Source organism: Leopardus geoffroyi, chromosome B2 (assembly GCF_018350155.1).
Source record: "Leopardus geoffroyi isolate Oge1 chromosome B2, O.geoffroyi_Oge1_pat1.0, whole genome shotgun sequence".
In the NCBI taxonomy this organism is placed as follows: Eukaryota; Metazoa; Chordata; class Mammalia; order Carnivora; family Felidae; genus Leopardus; species Leopardus geoffroyi.
The window spans coordinates 99471270-99491985 of NC_059332.1; the positions used below are offsets into that span (position 1 = coordinate 99471270).

Here is a 20716-nt window from a genome sequence, read left to right on the forward strand (position 1 = left end):
TTTTTTTTTTTGTCTAACAGAATATTCTATCGCCACAGTGATCTTGCAAATGTAATTTCCACTGTTCCTTCATAATGCACCCAATGTTATTGTCAGTCTAAGGCACTAAACGTTTCCGTTTCCGCACCAGGTATGTTACTTTTCAGATGCTAACATCAGCTCTCAACAATTAAGGCACTAAAAGTCATGCAAATGATTACATTGGAATAACTGAGTGCCAATCCTAATACAGTTAGGTTAACTCAGCTTTCTTGAGAGAAAGAACTCAGTGTTAACCCTCCGTAAACTCTGGAATAACTAAAGACATATTCTTGGGTAGAAAGGTCTTGAAGAAGGTAGATCAAACCACGTATCTAGCATCATTTCAGAGGCATTAAAGGGGTCCTCTTACCAAAAATCATCTCCTTTCCCTTGTGCCTGAAAGATCCAATAAATCTCCTTTTCCAGAACTTTCTGAGGAAACGAGAACTTTCATTTTAAGTGGATTAAGACGTGAGGCCATTTTGGCAGCTTCCTCGTCATGGGCACAAGTTGATGGCTGTGTTCATCCACCCAGAACTGCAGGGATGAGGGAAAGTGGGGAAAGGGGCACCAGCCTCTGTACTAGCTTGTTGGGACTGCTAGAAAAAAGTACCACAGGGGCACCTGGGTGGCTCAGTCCATCAAGCGTCTGACTCGATTGCGGTTCAGGTCATTATCTCACTGTTCGTGAGTCCGTGAGTCAGGCTCTGTGCTGTCAGCATAGAGCCTGCTTGGGATTCTCTCTCTCCCTCTCTCTCTGCCCCTGTTCCGTGCTCTCTCCTAGCTCCTAGTGGTTTGCTGGCAGTCTTTGGTGTTCCTTGGCTTCTGCGTTACTCTGATCTTTTTCTTCATCTTCACATTGTGTTATTTCTTCTTCTACATGTTGCCTGTGTCCAAATTTCCCCTCTTTATAAGGTCACCAGTCATACTGGATTAGGGGCCCACCCTTCAGCAGTATGGCCTCATTTCAGCTAATTATGTCTGCAATGACCCTATTTCCAGTTAAGTTCATATTCTGAGGTACTAGGGGTTAGGACTCCAACATATGAATTTTGAGATCACGCAATTCAAAGTACTACAGTGTTTAGGGGAGCTATCATCATACAGCTTTGGGAAGACACTATGTGTTCTGGAGCCAATTCCGCAGTCAATGCCTGGGGAAAGCGTCCCGTACCAGAGATCCAAGGGCCAGCAGCTCTCTGAGGCAATTATGGATGCTGTCCTGCTAGCTCCCACATCAGCCAGCCCTGACGGTTCCAACTTTGCAATATCCAGGGCAGGTCAACAGGGCTCTGAGGCCAATTGAAACCACCATCATGAAACCCCTGTGCTTCATTCCTGGTTCCTTCCTGGACACAAGACCAAGGCCAGCTGGTGCACTTTGTCCTTGACATCCCCCCATTCCCTAGCCACTTCCCTCTCCGTCCTGGAACTCAGCAGGCGCTCAACATCTTCATGCCTGCAGCTCCCCACCTGAGCCTTCTCCCTTTCCCAGGTACTCCCAGCAGGATAGGCAGACTGCATTACACAGTGCAACACCTTTAAAGAACTAGGGCTGCGATTCACCAACATCACTTCCATTGCATTCTGTCGGTCAAAGCAAATCATAGGGCCAGCCCAGACTCAAGGGGAGGTGAGAAAGATTCCAGCCCTTGAGGGCAATAGTGGCATACACAGAAAGGGTGAAACAAACCGTTCATGGTCATGTCTGCAAATAACTGACCCAGTTAATAAAAGCAATCTTCAAATGTACATACAAATCCATGAATGATCTACAGTATTAGAGTAGACATGAACCTTTGCTGGACATAAGCAATACTCCAGGAAAAATAAATAATGAAGCCCTTAGTCATCAAAATATTATTAAAGAAGGGACATCAATTGAAACGTGGCATTTGCTATCAGATCTGGCTTTCCTTGGAAGCTGACAAAGAACTGGGACAGCCAATGGATTAAGGATGACTAATAAGAAAACACAAGGACAAGTAAAGCAAATAGGTAAAAATCTTAGATACCGTATTAGTGTACCCAGGATGCTATAACAAAATGCCAGAGAACGGGGGGCTTAAACAACAGACATTTATATTTTCTCACAGGTCTGGAGGCTGGAGAGTCCAAGATCAAAGTGTCGGCGAGTGTGGTTTCTCCTGAGGCTGCTCCTTGGCCTGCTGACAGCTGCTTCTTCGCTGTGCCCTCATGTGGACTTTATTCTGTGCTCATGCACTTCTGGTATCTCTTCCTCTTATAGGGCACCAGTCTTATTGGATGAGGCCCTCATCTCATGACTTCATTTAGCTTGACCTCCTTAAAGACCCTATCACCAGGGCACCTGGGTGGCTCAGTCAGTTAAGCGATGGACTCTTGATTTTGGCCCAGGTCACGTGAGATTGAGCCCTGCACTGGGCTTGGCGCAGACAGCATTGAGCCTGCTTGGGATTCTTTCTCCCATTCTTTCTCTGTCCCTCTCCTGTTCATGTGCTCGCTCTCTCTCTCTCTCTCCCTCTTTCTCTCTCTCTCTCTCAAAATAGATATATAAACTTGAAAAAAAAAAGATCTTCTCACCAAATATAGTCACACTCAGGGTAAGTGCTTCAACCTATGAATTTTGTGGGGGACACAATGCAGTTCATAACAGATATAAAACAGGTATTTTTGCTCGGGTCTATTTAGAGGCAAGAAGTATGTCTCCACAAAGAGTTTAAAAATACATCCCCGTTACTCTTATGTCAGCCTGACTGCTGGAGAGTCAGTAGTTCCTCCTTTGTATTTAATGGATAGCTCCAGTTCTGGGGAGTAAAAATGTGAGCCACCTCATTAACTGAATATCAGTCACAGAGACTCTGACAGATTTGTTCTTCAAAGATGGTCTCACCGTTAATTCCCATCTCATGCTTTTCTACAACATGGCCTCGACGCTCCTCTTATCAAGAGATGGGACTGATGTTCCCTCCCCAGGGATGGCTTCATAGGATGCAACCTGTGCAGCCACACCAGGCTCCCCCACTTAGAAGGGCTCCATACCTTGTTTAATGCTCTGTTGCCATGGACTTGAAATTCTTAGTAAGTTTTGAACAAGGGACCCTGCATTTTCATTTTGCACTGGGCCCCATGAATTATGTCTCCTATCCTGTGATGCTCCCCTTGAATCTTGATGGGCTTGTTACTATTGACTAAGAGTATGGTAGAAATGGTTCCAGATGACATTCAAGACTGGGCCATAAAAGCTTCTACTTTGTTCAGGGGTATACTCACTCTTGAAAACTTTAGCCCCTATGCAAGGTGTCTGACTGTCCCAAGGTTACAGTGCTGTGAGAAAGTCCAGACTAGCCCTTGCAGAGAGACCCTTAATCAATAGGAAGAAAAAGATGCCTGGCCAACCCCGGCTGTTCCATCATCTGACTGTAACTACAAGAGAGACCCTGAGCCAGAACTACCCAGCAAAGCCCTTCCCAAATACTGACCCCCAGAAACCATGATCCATAATGAAATGATTGGTTGTTGTTTTAAGAAAGTTGAGTTTTGGGGGTGACTTTTCATGTACCAGAAGATAACTAGAACAGAGACCAAGTACTATTTATGCAGATCTTCTTTCTAAATGTTAGAGGTTACTTGTACATTTAGATGTACGATATATAAATACTATATATTCCAAAGCCATGATTTCTGTAAATTCATATGTATATTTAATCAAAAATATTCTCTTATTAAAACATCAATACATGGTCATTGTTTAAAAATTAAAACTACAGATAAGAAAAAAGAAAGGGAATTAAAGTACTCATAATCCAGAGTCTAAAAGAGTTAACTTTTGTAATCCCTATCAAAATAACACCAGCATTCTTCACAGAGCTAGAATAAACAGTCCTAAAATTTGTATGGAACCAGAAAAGACCCCCAATAGCCAAAGTGATCTTGAAAAAGAAAACCAAAGTGGGAGGCATCACAATCCCAGACTTCAAGCTATACTACACAGCTGTAATCATCAAGACAGTATGGTACTGGCACAAAAATAGACACTCAGATCAACGGAAAAGAATAGAGAACCCAGAAATGGACCCACAAACGTATGGCCAACTAATTTTTGACAAAGCAGGAAAGAATATCCAATGGAATAAAGACAGTCTCTTCAGCAAATGGTGCTGGGAAAACTGGACAGCAACATGCAGAAGAATTTACCTGGACCACTTTCTTACACCATACACAAAAGTAAACTCAAAATAGATGAAAGACTTAAACATAACACAGGAAGCCTTCAAAATCTTAGAGAAGAAAGCAGGCAAAGACCTCTTTGATCTTGGCCGCAGCAACTTCTTCACACATCTCTGGACGCAAGGGAAACAAAAGCAAAAGTGCACTATTGGGACCTCATCAAATAAAAAGCTTCTGCACAGCGAAGGAAATAATCAGCAAAGCTAAAAGGCAACTGATGGAATGGGAGAAGATATTTGCAAGTGATATATCAGATAAAAGGTTAGTATCCAAAATCTATAGAGAATTTATCAAACTCAATACCCAAAAAACAAATAATCCAGTGAAGAAATGGGCAGAAGACATGAATAGACACTTCTCCAAAGAAGACATGCAGATGGCCAACCGACACATGAAAAAATGCTCAACATCACTCATCGTCAGGGAATACAAACCAAAACCACAATGAGATACCACCTCACACCTGTCAGAATGGCTAAGATTAACAACTCAGGCAACAACAGATGTTGGCGAGGATGCGGAGAAAGAGGATCTCTTTGGCACTGCTGGTGAGAAAGCAAACTGATGCAGCCATTCTGGAAAACAGGATGGAGGTTCCTCAAAAAAATTAAAAATAGAACTACCCTATGACGCAGCAATTGCACTACTAGGTATTTATCCATGGGATACAGGTGTGCTGTTTCAAAGGGGCACATGCACCCCAATGTTTACAGCAGCACTATCAACAATAGCCAAAGTATGGAAAAAGCCCATGTCCATTGATGGATGAATGGATAAAGAAGATGTGGTATGTATATATGTGTGTGTGTGTGTGTGTGTGTGTGTGTGTGTGTGTGTGTGTGTGTATATGTATGCGTATATATATATATACATATACATATATACATATATACACACACACAATGGAGTATTAATCGGCAGTCAAAAAGAATGAAATCTTGCCATTTGCAACTACATGGATGGAACCAGAGGGTATTATACTAAGCAAAATTAGAGAAAGACAAATATCATATGACTTCATTCATTGAAGAATTTAAGATACAAAACAGATGAACATAGGAAAGGGAAGCAAAAATAATATAAAAACAAGGAGGGGGACAAAACATAAGAGACTCTTAAATATAAAGAACAAACTGAGGGCTGCTGGAGGGGTTGTGGGTGGGGGATGGGCTAAATGGGTAAGAAGACACTTGTTGGGATGAGCACCGGGTGTTATATGTAGGGGATGAATCACTGGAATCTACTCCTGAAATCATTATTGCCCTATACACTAACTAACTTGGATGTAAATTTAAAAAGATAAAGTATTGAAACTTCAAACAAATGAAGAATACTGAAAAATTATATATGTATGTGTATATATATATATACATATATGTATATATTTATATACATATATGTATATATATGTGTGTATATATATACATATATGTATATATATTTATATACATATATGTATATATATGTGTGTGTGTGTATATATATATATATATATATATATATATATAAAGAAAAGGCCATAAAAAACGAGTTAACTCTTGAAAACCTGGTGTACTTCTTGCTAAACATTTTTCTTTGCCATAAACACACACACACACACCACATATATCACAGCGTAAACAGGCAAAATTCAAACGCACATGTTGTTTGTAAAATTAGAATCGCATTGTGTTTTCAAATATGCTTTTTCATGTAACAATGTAACAAACCATGAGTATCTTTCCAGGCCAATAAATTTTCATTAAAATGTTCTCTGTGTCCCTTGGGGATTGCCTAAGCATGTGATTGAGGTGGCTGAGGCCCCTGCAGGGGTGAAGGAGATGTGGGGAGGCTCTAGGCCCTCTACCTCAATTTGACAGAAGCAACTCCCCTTTCCTCTGTTTTATATATTTGGAATCCCTCACAAATTTTTGCCTGAAAAAGAGCTTTCCTGCCAAGAAAAAAGTTTGACTCCATTTCCATGTTTTTTAACTTTTATACTAGTTTAATTTACTTAGTCATTCCCCCTTCTTTTAAAATTTTTAAAATTTTTATTATTTATTTTTTGAGAGAGAGAGAGAGAGACAGAGAGAGAGAGACAGAGAGACAGAGCACAAGCAAGGGCAGGGCAGAGAGAGAAGGAGACACAGAATCAGAGGCAGGCTCCAGGCTCTGAGCTGTCAGCACAGAGCCTGATGTGGGGCTGGAACTCACAGACCGCAAGATAATGACCTGAGACAAAGCCAGATGCTTAACCGACTGAGCCATCCAGGCACCCCAATCAATCCCCCTTCTGATCGATTCTTTCCAATTGGATACTGCGCACTGATGTGATCAATAAATATTTAATTTGGAGCTACATATTTAAGTCTGTTCTATTACTTTCTTAGAAGAACCATATTCCCAGAAGTGGAGTAGCATGTGCAAAGGCCAGGCACCGTTTATAACTTTCAATAATTTTACTAAGCTATAGACCCTTCCTGTACCTGCTCTTGGGAAGGTGAGGACAAACCAAGTTGTACTCAGGCTGGGAGGCTTGCACTGATGCACTACAAAAGGCTCCTCCACTGTCATCACCCTGTCAACTGACCATTTGTTTTCTTACCCCAAAGCCATGTGACATTCTGGAGCTTTCCTAAACATACCTTTGTCTCTATGTCTGAATGATTCACTAGATAAGACAAAAACCTTCATGCCATTTAAAGAAAAAGCAAGACAAACCAATTTTACCTAAGTACATGTTAAATTGTCTCTACCTATCTTTTTATTTAAATCATTTTAATAAAAAAAAGCTTTATGTATTGTTCTACATTAAATCTTTAAAAGGCTATAGATCCGGGACACCTGGGTGGCTCAGTCAGTCGAGCGCCCGACTTCAGCTCAGGTCATGATCTTGCAGTTTGTGTGTTCGAGCCCCATGTCAGCTCTGTGCTGACAGTTCGGAGCCTAGAGTCTGCTTCACATTCTGTGTCTCCCTGTCTCTCTACCCCTCCCTCACTCGTGCACTGTCCCTCTCTCTCTCAAAAATAAATAACATTAAAAAATAAATAAAAGGATATAGATTCTCTTTTTCACCCAGAAAACATGAATTAAAGCTTAAAACTGGCTATTACCATCAATTATAAAGCTAATTAATCATTATATTAATCAAAATCTCTGGCTAAGAGCCTAAGCTATAACACCAATGAAATGTCAATATCAACCATCCAGCTTATCAATCAACTAGCAGAACAAGGAACTTCCTATTCAAGCCATAATTGACCTACAAACACAGCTGCTTGCCTCAATATCTGCTGCCTGGGTTTTGGGCCAGAATCATACACATTACAGCATTTACAAAGACATCTAGTTTGCAAAAAATGGATTCCTGAGAAGGAGCGTGCAAACTGAGTTCTGTAATTGGGCTTATATTATAAAAATGATCATTTAACCACACATCTAGTTATTTATGAATATTTTTAAAAATTAAGTTATTATCATTAATTACCACCCTAACAAATAGAGCTACATTCATTCGCCATAGCTACCGTAGTTTGGGTCAATATTCAGTCATAATCTTTAAATAATTGCATCCATACAACTTCTTCCTGTTTTTTAGCATAATTAAGAAAAGTTGTTATTTAATGAAGAAAGCAAAGTAAGGCCAGGCTTTTCTATATCAATTCTACTTACAGCAAGATATATCTGCACCTACAAAATTAAAAGCTGAACACATTAAAAAGAGGATCTTAGTTTTGTAGAAAATAGAGAAAAATGGAAGAAATGACTCTATCCTAAAGGAACGAGAGGATTAAAAGTCTCTTTAAGATCCTTAGACTCTAAACACACTAAATCAGCCTCAATTACCACTGTTGGCTGGCAGAAATGTGACATTACAAGACTTCCTCTACCACTATGGAGAGAGAGATAAGGCTCCGCCCTGGATATTATGAGAAATACGAAGGGTCACTCCAAGCTAATGTCAAGACCAATTGTGAACTCATAATAAAGGAAAATAATTTTACGTAGTAATCAGATCACAGAAATGACCTCTGCAGGGAGCAACACCCTACAAAGGAATTTTAAAAGAAATAAGGGAAAATTTTACAAACAAAAACATGTTGTCAGATCTCCAGCCTGTTCAGAGCGTCCAACCTGAGGCTGCTGGGCAGGAATCTTCTGGGCTGGATGCAGTGATATAACCTGGTCCTAGCTCCAGAAACCTAGGTCAGACATAGGAAATGGCGAGTTGGTGAGGAGTCAAAAAGTCAGCTGGGCTACTGGTGATCTGCAGCAGCAAAGAGCCAAGCAGGGCACATTTAGCAGGACTGAGGAGGCCGCAAGGGACCTGGCCCCGGCGGTCAGGCAGGAAAGCAGTGGCGGGACCAAGGACATTGCTAGGCAGATGCTTTAATTTACTTCTTTCTATCCACTTCCCTGGGCATCTGTCTCTGACCTGAGGCCAGAACCCTGTGCCTTAAAGCCACATCACCTGGTTAATTTATTTTTCTGGCCTAATCATATTTACGCAAGAGTTCTCAAGTATTTCCAGAAAGAGATGGGACGTTTAAAAAAAAGTCTCTAAACCATTCCTAAGTGAAGAGATGCATAAACAAATAAATACCCATGCAAATACCCAAATAAACTGTTTTTCAGCCAGACAGTTTACTCTTAGATGTGGGACTGGTCAATCTCAGAGCATGGTGGAGCCAGCAATGTGACTTACGCTACATCAAACATGGCCCCAAGCGCTTAGAGAAAGAGAAAATATACTCGCTGGGGTTTTTAATGGTTAAAATACACTGAGCAATGAGTGAGGAAAAACACGACCATGGGTGAAAACTATAAAAGGACCAGCAGAATTAGAAGCCAGAAATGAGAGATGAGGAAATAGCAAGAGGTCTCGGGGTACATGCTATATATGTCAGGGTCACCTCGATGTGATGTCCTCCATTTCTGGACCCCGTATTGATCTCTAAGGGAAGCACATAGCATGGTTTGCACTCATATGTTGACATGTCGGTTCCCTTCCCTTACCTGGGCTCTAAGTTCCTTCAGGGCAGCACCCAACTCCTCCTTGGGTGTCACGTTTCTATGAGAGTTCCCGACACGTGGTATGTGCACCAGCCCCTATGATAACAAGTCCTGGCCCTTCTGCCCCTGTGACATCTTACACTGGGCCCCTCTTTTCTACCACCAGCACTGTGATCATCCTGCTTAGGATCCCACGGACTGCAACAGTGGCGAGAGAGGCGAAGGCTGGAAGTCAGGAATGAGGGCAACTGTGGATTCCATCATCCCACTCCGCACAAGTGGTGTCAGGGTCTTAATTTTCAACACTTCATGAACCTTACGCTTTAGCCAAATGTTATTCTGTCATGCAATGTCCTGCCCTTGTTCCTTTTATTCATGAGACTTCCTCTCGGTGTGGGACACCAAAACTTTCTGCTAGTGACCATATCTCCCCTCGACCAACATACAGAACACCATAGTTGTCCCTCAAGTACAAGCAGAATTTCACGTTCTTTGAGGAATTTGCTGGGGTTATTCAAAAGTACTTGCCCTCAAAATCCAAAAGCACCTAAGAAGGCACACATGCCGTAAGTTCTGACGGGACTTGGAAATGTATAGAAATTGTTTTTTCTGTTATAGAATGTGAAAAATAAGCTCTCGTAGGAGGGACACGGCGACTCTGAGCACAGTGAAGCAAGGCTTTACTCAACATTCTTGCAAGAGCGGGTGTCTGATGGACAGGCACACTTGGGGCAGTCGCATCAGACAATTTATCTCCTAGCATGCAAGCCCCTCCCCTGGTTGCTCACTGGCTGAGCACTACAGAGCTTACAGCCTTACCCGGAAGTCGCCTATGCCCATGTAAGGCAAAAAGTACCCTCCTTGAGGTGACGCAGACACTTCAGTTCTTTGGCGCATGCTCCTTGCAAAGTCCGTGAAAATAAGCCCTCGAAATGGAGAGAGGAAGAAGAACCAGGAAGTGAAGCATCTAAGGGTTTGGGACTCCATTTTGAGGGGGGTGGTTCGTCCATATTTCCGATAGGTTGTAAGCCTATTGTGAACTAGACAGCACTGCTTTTATTTGGTATTTCTGAAAATGAATCATCTCACGCCTCACAGGAATATGTCACTGGCATTAAACTGCAAGGCCCCCATCCCAAACATTTTCTAGTTAAATAACATCAACACTGGAATAAGCAAATAGATAATACATAATTCTAGATGTGGCATTCAGTTCTTTGTTTTGTTGTGTTGTGAGGAACAGGAGTATTCAGGAATGCCATGGGGCTAAGTGGTGCTGCCCTACACAATGGCCATTCATCACATGTGGCCATTTACATTTTAATTAGTTAAAATCCAATAAAATTAAAAATTCAGTTTTCCTCCACCCACATTTCAAGTGCTCAAAAGCCACCTGTGCTGGGGGCTACCATACTGGACAGTGCAGCCCTGGGACACTTCCATCGTTACACAGAGTTCTGTTGGACAGTGCTGCTCCGGGTATCCCATGCATCAGAATCAGCGGAGGGCATGTCAACACACAGCCTCTGATTCAGTAGATCTAGAACAGAGCCTGAGTATCTGCATTTCTACCAGGAGTGCAGCTGCTGGTGACACTACTGATCCAAGGACCACACTTTGAGAACCACTGGATGTGGCTGATGACATTACATTAGTTTTTTACGGCATGTATGCACAGGGCTCTCAGCCTCAACATGGGCTGGGTTCTCCCCCTTCTCATGACCAGTGCAGAAAGTATCCACACACTGGGACTCTTTGACCTGAGGGGTATAGAATGGTTTTCCAACATCAGCTATTTTCTTCATTAGGATACAGTTAGGTCAGGGTTCCCTAAACACATCACCACGGTGTCGGCGTGGCTTGTACTCCTTGGAACTGTATGTAAAAATGTGTGTTTGTGCTCATGAACACTCTACTAAGAACACTGTGGTCCCTGGGACTTTGGCTCTGGGGACAATTGCTTCATCACATGGGTCTGGCCCAGGTTGTATAGCCTCTCAGTGACTCAGAGAAGAACAAAAGGACTCCTACTTGTCTTGAGGTCAAATGGCCTTGAGGAGAAATGCACATAAGGCAACATGCACAGCACCCAACACAGACTATGTGTGTTAGCTGTTATTATTTTTACCAATTCACAGTGAGGTCCATAACCAACCCTCCCCCCCCCCCCCAATTATGATCATCTTGTTTAAGCTAATATCAAAATGTGTCTTCTCTGCACCACAGCAGCTATGTTTTGGGAGATGACTCGGGGAAAGAATTAAAATAGGAAATCTACAGAGATGTTTCACACATAATAGACAAGAACCATCTCTACATAACACACTGGCAGGTGAAATTTAAAACAGTTTCTTCAACTGCATTTGCATCTGACAAGAGGCAAAAGAGTTATACTCCCTGTGGCCAAGAATGGACTATAAGCTCCATGAAGGCTAATAACTTTTTTGTTTTAATCCCCAGCTTCTAGCACACCACCAAGCACTATCAAAAGTAGTTGATAGGTGGATGGGTAGATGGGTAGACAGGTGGACAGATGGATAGGTAGATGAGAAGATGGTTAAATCAACCTCCTAGGTTCCAGGTTATGGAAAATTGAAGCCAGTGGGGTTGTGAACATCTGGTCTAACCTCCTCATTTTATAGACATGGAAAAACTAAAGCCTGAAAAGGCTAAATGAATTAATTGCCCAAGATCACAAATTAATTAATTAGTGACATATATTCCACATCTCAAATACCGTCCCTTTGCTCTAAATCTGAGACACACACACATTAACATACATCAGACACTAGTGCAGCTTTGGGGCAAATACTACCCTAAGTTTATCGTCCTTGAGACTGAGACTTAAGGGCTAACGAAGAGTTCCGTTCAAGGACCACTACAATATTTGAGAAAGAAGTGTGATCCCTTCCTTCTCCCAATATCCCTCTCTGCCGAGCATCTCTTTGTACCAGGAGTACCCAGAAAAAGCACAATTGGGCATTTTCTAAATTTACTTATGATCATTACCAGCTTCCCCCTAAGCACATTAATACAGATTCAGATCCTATAAAATGCTTGGTTCTTTTTTTTTGTTTTTTTCCAATATATGAAATTTATTGTCAAATTGGTTTCCATACAACACCCAGTGCTCATCCCAAAAGGTGCCCTCCTCAATACCCATCACCCACCCTCCCCTCCCCCCCCACCCCCCATCAACCCTCAGTTTGTTCTCAGTTTTTAAGAGTCTCTTATGCTTTGGCTCTCTCCCACTCTAACCTCTTTTTTTTTTTCCTTCCCCTCCCCCATGGGTTTCTGTTAAGTTTCTCAGGATCCACATAAGAGTGAAAACATATGGTATCTGTCTTTCTCTGTATGGCTTATTTCACTTAGCATCACACTCTCCAGTTCCATCCACGTTGCTATAAAGGGCCATATTTCTTTCTCATTGCCATGTAGTACCCCATTGTGTATATAAACCACAATTTCTTTATCCATTCATCAGTTGATGGACATTTAGGCTCTTTCCATAATTTGGCTAATGCTTGGTTTTTAATAAAGAAAAATAGCAACATATATACCATCACTTAGTTTGAAGGCAAATGTATCACAGCAGAGGTATCGCTTGCCCACATATCCATTCCTCCTTCTTCCTTCAATAAGAAAATCTGATTTCCAGCTGATCACATTGCTGCCCAGATAAAAGACTGTATTTCCCAGTCTCTTTTATGACTGTGTGGCCATGGGACTAAAATCTGACCAATAAGATAGAAGTTAAAGTGTCACGTAGGATTTCCAGGAAGTTTCTTTTTTTAAAAAAGGGCTGTACTTAGTGGTGCTTTCTCCATCCCTTTGCCTGGGGCAGAGGTGTGATGGCTGAAGCTATAGCAGCGCTATTGGACCCTGCGGAGAAGAATTCCACCCCAGGGAAGGAAGAGAGGGGAGCCGGATGGGATGGACCTTAGGTCTCTGATGACTACAGAGTTTCTTTGCAAGATTTGAACTATCTACCCTAAGAACTTCTCTTATGTGAGAGAAGAAAAATTTTCTATAGTTTAAGCCACTGTAATTGTTTTTCACATGCAACCCAACTTGATTTTAGATACCTTTAACATATTCTGGTTTTCTTAATTACTTATAAAGAGTGGTGTCTCTATTTTCAAAGTTACTCAGAGTTGAAGCCTTCTGTAGGGAAGTAATTAGTGGCAGTGAATCCAGGCAGCAATCCATGCCTACTGGAAGTTAAAGTCTCCACTTAGAAGTTCACTGTTTCATTCAGCACGTCCTGAACTGGTAAGCAACTTTCTAATTCTGGGATCACTCTTCCTTTGGATTCCTTACGTATTTCCTTCTTGCCTCCTCCTCTTTGCTCCAGAATCATGGCATTTGCTCTCCTGCCAGACCTCTCAGGACCACAACACTGCACTCTCCCTTTCTCTCTGAGCCCAAAAAATGCATAATACATTAACAAAATGGGGCTGTGAGATCACACTTGGTCAGTCTGTTAGCCTGAAAAACCTAGGTTTGAGGAGTTATGTTAATGAAGTTAGTTCTCTTTTTTTTTTTTTTATCTGTTCTATACATTTGAAATTCTAATATATACTTAAGAAACCAGATACTGACTGATTATATTTTGACCACCCAATGAATTCTACATGTCTGCATAGTTTCATTGAAAGCACAGATGCTTTTTTCTCAAAGAAGCAAAGCAAAATTCAGGCAAGACTCAAGTGGAACAAGAAAATAAAGATCTCTTTAGTCTCCTAATCCTCCTATAATAACATTCACTTGAGATGATTTTAAGGTGAATATACCAAGTCTTTCACCTGCAAAACAAATGTAGCTTCTAATTGAAGCAGACTGTGGTTTTGTAGAGCTTAAAGCTTATTTAATTTAAGGGCTCTCTTTATGCAAAAGAATACAAAATTATAAATACAGAATTAGGTGAAATCATTTCTGCTTATAATCAAGACATATGCACAAGTCCCAACCCAAGAGAAAAGACAAGATTAAATGAAAGAAAACTATAAACAGATGTATGGCTAAAAGCCAGAAAATAAGAAAAAAATTAAAAGTCTTTAAAAACAACTTGCAAGAAAAAATACAAGTGTACCAGTTTTGAAGATCCTGTTAAATTTATGTGGCAATTACAGGGAGAGGAGAAAAAAATTTATACACGTAAATATCGGTACTGACAACACATAGATATCACCCATAAAATACTGAAAGAAATGTGCTAGATATTCAGGTATAGATTATATCTAGAAACCTCATCTCTGGGAAAACGTTAAGACTGTGGCTTGTAGAAGTAACTGTTCATTAGCTCTCGCTGGAGACAAAGCCCCTAACATTTGTTTTATATCCACCATCTCTCAGAACACAGTATCTTTTTACCTCGCCACTACTGGTAATTAAAAACTAACAACCAACTTTAATTAAGCACTTGCTATGTGCCAAGCCAAGCAGCACGCTAAGCACTTTCCCTGCAATACCCACTAATGTCTCAACCAACAAATGAAATGTTTCATTATCCTTATGCTACAGGTAGGGAAACTGAGGCCTAGGGAGGCCACACAGCTTGTAAAAGGTGAAGCCAAAACCAAATCCAAGCAGTTTCCATAGAAACCTGAGATTCAGAGAAGTTAACCAACCAACCCAGGGCACACAGCTACTAAGTGGTAGAATCAGGATTCTAACTGGGACTGACTTCAGAACTGTTAACAACGGTTAAGGGATCCAAGCCCCAAATATAACATTGTCAGTGGTTTCCCGATTTACAGCTCCTTTTTGCAAAAAGACAGGAGAAAAGCAAATGGGCAGTATTTATTAGTTTGAGAATTCTTTGTTGAGTTCCTTGCTTGCGTGTGGCCTACTAACTGTTGTTCTTGGAGGCAAAAAGCAACACTCAGGCCCTGCGTCCAGAGAAAGCACACACATTTGAGTGGTTGCAGCTTATTTAACCATGGGAACGAGTGTCCTCTCCCCTTTGTTCCATGTACTACTTTTTCTAGAATAACAAAATTGTCATTTATATTCATTTCATAGCTTCTGTATGACCAAAAGGCCTAATTTGGGGCTGGGACATTTTCTTTGCCACTTCATGGTTTGTGAAGTTCCATACAAATCAGCATGAACGCATAATAAGAAGAAAACTACCACTTGTGTTTTGTGGAGGCTGGAATAATGGCCATAAGCCTCCGCTCCTACTAAAGATGGGTTTCCTCCCACTAATTCATCCCCTCCACACCCAAAATAGACTGTATATTCCCTTCGATTCCTGATTTCAGGTTCAGGTCCAATTGGAAGAGGCCAGGCCTATAGCAAACACCATAAAACATGTTTAACTGTCAAAAAGAGAAAAACTGTTTGACACCTAAACCCATCAAGCAACAAACATATGACATCCTGCCCCCCCACCCAGGCCTCTCCATTCCCTAGAAGAGGACAATTTGGGATGCTATTTGTTTGTTTCTTTCTATTTATAAAAATAAGACATGGAACTGTTTAAAAAATTGGGCAAGTGAGAAAAGATATGGAGAAAAAGAAAAAAAAATTGTCCAAAATCCCTGTCCCAAGAGGAAATGACTATTAACATTCTGGTTATAGTTCTTGTATCATTTTATCTACCTTAGCAGGTAATTGAAATCAAACAGTATATATAATACTGAAATCTGTTGCTAGTGGGGTTTTTTGTTGTTTTTTATTTCACTTTAAAAGGCCATCTGCTCTTTTTTATAAATTTTTTAAATATTTATTTACTTATTTTGCAATTTATGACATTTATTTATTTATTTTTTAAAAGAATTTACATCCAAATTAGCATATAGTGAAACAATGATTTCAGGAGTAGATTCCTTAGTGCCCCTTACCCATTTAGCCCATCCCCCCTCCCACAACCCCTTCAGTAACTCTCTGTTCTCCATATTTATGAGTCTCTTCTGTTTTGCCCCCCTCCCTGTTTTTATATTATTTTTGTTTCCCTTCCTTATGTTCATCTGTTTTGTCTCTTAAAATCCTCATATGAGTGAAGTCATATGATTTTTGTCTTTCTCTGACTAATTTCACTTAGCAGAATACCCTCCAGCTCCATCCACATAGTTCCAAATGGCAAGATTTCATTCTTTTTGATTGCCGAGTAATACTCCATTGTATGTATGTATGTATGTATGTATGTATATATATACACACACACACACACACACACACACACACACACACACACCACATCTTCTTTATCCATTCATCCATCGATGGACATTTGGGCTCTTTCCATACTTTGGCTATTGTCGATAGTGCTGCTATAAACATGGGGGTGCATGTGTCCCTTTGAAACAGCACACCTGTATCCCGTGGATAAATGCCTAGTAGTGCAATTGCTGGGTCGTAGGGTAGTTCTATTTTTAGTTTTTTGAGGAACTCCGTCCTGTTTTCCAGAGTGGCTGCACCAGCTTGCATTCCCAATTGTTTATTTATTTTTGAGAGAACACAAGCAGGGGATGGGCAGAGAGAAGGGAACAGAGGATCTGAGAGGGCACTGTGCTGACAGCAGTGAGCCTGATGTGGGGCTCGGACTCACAAACCATGAGATCATGACCTGAGTGGAAGTCAGACACTCAACCGACTGAGCCACCTAGGCACCCCAAAAAGCTATCTGCTCTTAATGCTCATATACAGCTCCCTTATTTTTCAGGCAAAGATCAGTTCAACATCTCAACTTGTGTATTCTAGAGATGTGTGCAAACAGTGCAAGCTTCTGTTTGGTGTAATTCAATGGGCTGTCCTAGGCCTTTGTGATCCCATAGTAGTGGAGATATGCCCATTTGATTTACTGTACATAGGACTACATGACAAAGTGAGAGTTGATCTTCCCAGAAGATAAGAGTTGGCACTGTATTTTCATGCTAACATGAATTTAATGAGAAGTCTGTATTTTGTTCATGTTTCACAACATCTATGATTCACACCTGGCAATCTCTGAATTGCACAAGCAGGAAAGATTGCAAATTCAAAAGAAAGGAAGGGATACGGCACATACAGAAGAGTGAAGGAGTCACTGAAACACTGAGATCAAAGTATGTAAGAGCCTCATTCATTTGACAAGGAACAGGTAGGTGAAAGAAGAGGATGCAAAAGGAAGGGGGAGACAAGGCTTGCAGAGGACTTCTGGTTGAGATTTCTCCTCTCCCACTGCCCTAAGGCCTTTTGTATTCCTCAGACCCAGCGAACAGTAGGGCTGCCCAACAGTGAAAGTGAAAAGATGCATTTGCTACTTTGTCTGATACTAATTGACATGTGGGAGATTTGGCAGATGATTATCTCTGAAAATCATCCAAATCTATACGCTTCTAACTGAATCAAAGAGATCAATACATATAATGGGCTTTTTTAAGTCTCTGTGTTGGCCCAGAACAAAGAGAGTGAAGGTAATCATGAAAGCTTTACAGGTCGTCAACCAGGAACTTCATCATCTTGCTTGCTTTCAATGGTGGCTGTTTTGATCACTTTTAAATTGAGGTTCCCAGGATTCTCTATCCTCTTATTCATCTTCCTTCTTTGAAAGAATTGCTGATGCCTGGGAACTTCAGCCATGAGGCAATGCAGTTTTACTGGAGCTGGAGGAGTTTTCCAGATGGCACTTTTTCAATAGAAATCAAGGGTAGGATGCAGTTTTCCTAACATACATACACTGCTCATGGAGCTTGACAGTCAGTCCATTGTTAACCTGTCACCATGAACACCTTCCCTAATATGGATGCTCTATACTTCAGGGAGTAGGTGGTTTTAGGCAGACACTTTTTCAGGCACCAAGGATAGCTCCCAAGCATGTTAAATAGAATAAGAATCCTTCCAAGGGATACAGGAGTACTGATGCATAGGGGCACTTGTACCCTAATGTTTATAGCAGCACTCTCAACAATAGCCAAATTATGGAAAGAGCCTAAATGTCCATCAACTGATGAATGGATAAAGAAATTGTGGTTTATATACACAATGGAGTACTACGTGGCAATGAGAAAGAACGAAATATGGCCCTTTGTAGCAACGTGGATGGAACTGGAGAGTGTGATGCTAAGTGAAATAAGCCATACAGAGAAAGACAGATACCATATGTGTTCACTCTTATGTGGATCCTGAGAAACTTAACAGAAACCCATGGGGGAGGGGAAGGAAAAAAAAAAAAAAAGAGGTTAGAGTGGGAGAGAGCCAAAGCATAAGAGACTCTTAAAAACTGAGAACAAACTGAGGGCTGATGGGGGGTGGGAGGGAGGGGAGGGTGGGTGATGGGTATTGAGGAGGGCACCTTTTGGGATGAGCACTGGGTGTTGTACAGAAACCAATTTGACAATAAATTTCATATATTGAAAAAAAAAAAAAGAATGAGAATCCTTCCCTCTTAGCTCTACCAGCTTCTTCTCTGAATAATGTAATAACATTTGAACTTCCTGCAAAACCAAATCTCTTATGAGACATTATGCTAGCAAGTTTAAGATCTTTCAGTTTACTAATGACCCTCTTATCAGTATTTTCCATAAATGTCTAAATGGAGACAGATGTGGGTTTTTTTTTTATGTTTATTTATTTATTTATTTTGAGAGTGATAGATATAGCACAAGCAGGGGAATGGCAGAGAGAGAGAGAGGGAGAGAAAGAATCCCAAGCAGGCTCCATGCTGTCAGCACAGAGCCCGACTCAGGGCTCGATCTCACCCGATCATAACGTGAGCCAAAACCAAGAGTCCGATGCTTAACCAACTGAGTCACCCGGGCGCCCCAGAGACAGATGTGTTCTAATTGTCTTGTTTCTTGTGAAAAAAGCAAAAGCAGCCCCATCTTCTAAAGTGAGTTGCCAAATTTGATTGAGTTCCTTAGTAACTGGATGTCTAACTAATGAATTCAGACTGCAACAGCTTCTCAATATCTTTAGTTAAGAGCATATGTTTCCAATTTGCTGTTTCCAAAAAACTGAGTGTGGTAAACTAGACTGTATCAATTGTGAGTTTCTTGATCTTTGTGCTGGAAATTGTCAACCAGGCCCACATTTGAACTCTACAGAAACAGTGTATGGGGAAGTTATTATTTTTTTTAAGTCAATTCTCACTTATCTGTGGGATAATTTCCACACCCACATTCAAAAGCAATTATAAGTGCACAGTTCATAGTTAAATATCAAATATTTATTTTGAGATATAAACAATTTGGATTAACCAGATCCCTAGAGGAAAATCACAAGTCGCTGATAGTGCAAAAACCACTTACATTGTTTGTGGGGAATGTGACATGTTTCTGTTTTCTTCATCGGCAAAAACCCAGTTCAAATTTGTTTAGAGCAAGCCCTAGAGGAATTTTTAAATGTTTTAGAAATGAATATTTCTTTTTAGAATGAATTATTAAAGAGAGCTTTAAGATGTTTTGTTCTGTAGCTTTAATTTTATTGCAGTGGGATTCAACTTCTTTTTTTTTTCCCAAACAAATTTGTTTTATTAAAAAGTTGGTTGTAACAATGCAACTGGGAAAGAAATACATAAAACGAAAAGTGAAAGTCCCTTATTCCTGCCCACACTTTAAATTTTGGCAGGCACTGACAGATGTGAAAGCTATTGCTAAAATGCCAAGGCTGACTAATGTTGCCTCCACCGCACTGGCTCTTATCAGTCCTTTAATGCCTGCTCACCCGATATTTCCAATGAACTCTACTCTCAGGAGAACTTAGCCTTGAATTGTCCACCCTCCACAATGTTTCTAGAATTATCTACCTAATTTAAAACCCTATTATTTAAGTCCCTTGTTTCAGGGCCCCTGCAGGCTGCCCGCAGCTTCAAAATAAAGTCCAACCTCCTTTACTGGGCTCACCAAGTCTTTCACCGCCTGGGCCCAACCTCTCCTTTCTTTGCCTCGTGACCTTGCTCTCTCCACGAATCACCTTTTGTGCCAGCCACGTTGAATTTTTTACTTTTTTGGAATTTACAATGATCTTTACCACACCTTTGCCCTTGCATTTACTAACCCCTCCCACCTTCTATTTCTGATAAACTCCTTTTCAACTTGCAAGAGCCAGCTGAAATATTTCCTCTTCTCCTCCTCCTATCACCTCCCTGACCACTCCCCACCCCAAGAAAAAAGAGTTAGTCCTCTTCTGCTTCTCTTACAGCAGTAGTTAGTATGTTACTATATAATCTTTGTACAAACACAGGTTTCTCCCTATAGACCATGATGTCTTTGAGGGCAAAGACCTCATCACTGCTCCCCTGCCATTGGTTGAGTTCTTAAAAAAGGGTTCACAGGGTTCACGGGGTACCTGAAGAGTGTTCACTAGCATTCAGCAAAAGGAAACAAAAACACTCTCTCTTCTTCATCTAGGGCATGGAATATGATATATTTGAGAGTAGTTAGGACATAGCAAGCATTAACAACCTGTGGCTGACCTTCACAAGCAAAGCATGCCATGCAACTCTGCAGGTGGGCACCTCCATGGCCTCAGCTGAAACGGCAAAGAAGGCAAACTATACCCGAGTGTT

General features: G+C 41.0%; 1 protein-coding gene across 7 annotated transcripts in view; it reads right to left on the minus strand.

Annotated features, from left to right (window-relative positions):
- The window catches only part of METTL24 (methyltransferase like 24), a 170687-nt gene that overhangs the window by 71098 nt on the left and 78873 nt on the right, over positions 1-20716 (minus strand). Inside the window, exons 5-6 of one of the 7 annotated variants that reach the window (XM_045499273.1) lie at positions 10042-10148; positions 7798-8411 (exon numbers count right to left, since the gene is read on the minus strand). The exons of 5 other annotated variants lie outside the window; for them this stretch is intronic. In XM_045499273.1, the coding sequence (XP_045355229.1) occupies positions 10053-10148 (96 nt within the window). In that variant the 3' untranslated portion in view covers positions 7798-8411; positions 10042-10052. Of the gene's footprint in view, positions 1-7797; positions 8412-9885; positions 10149-20716 lie in introns of those variants that run through there. One more of the 7 variants, XM_045499272.1, reaches the window with a different exon arrangement.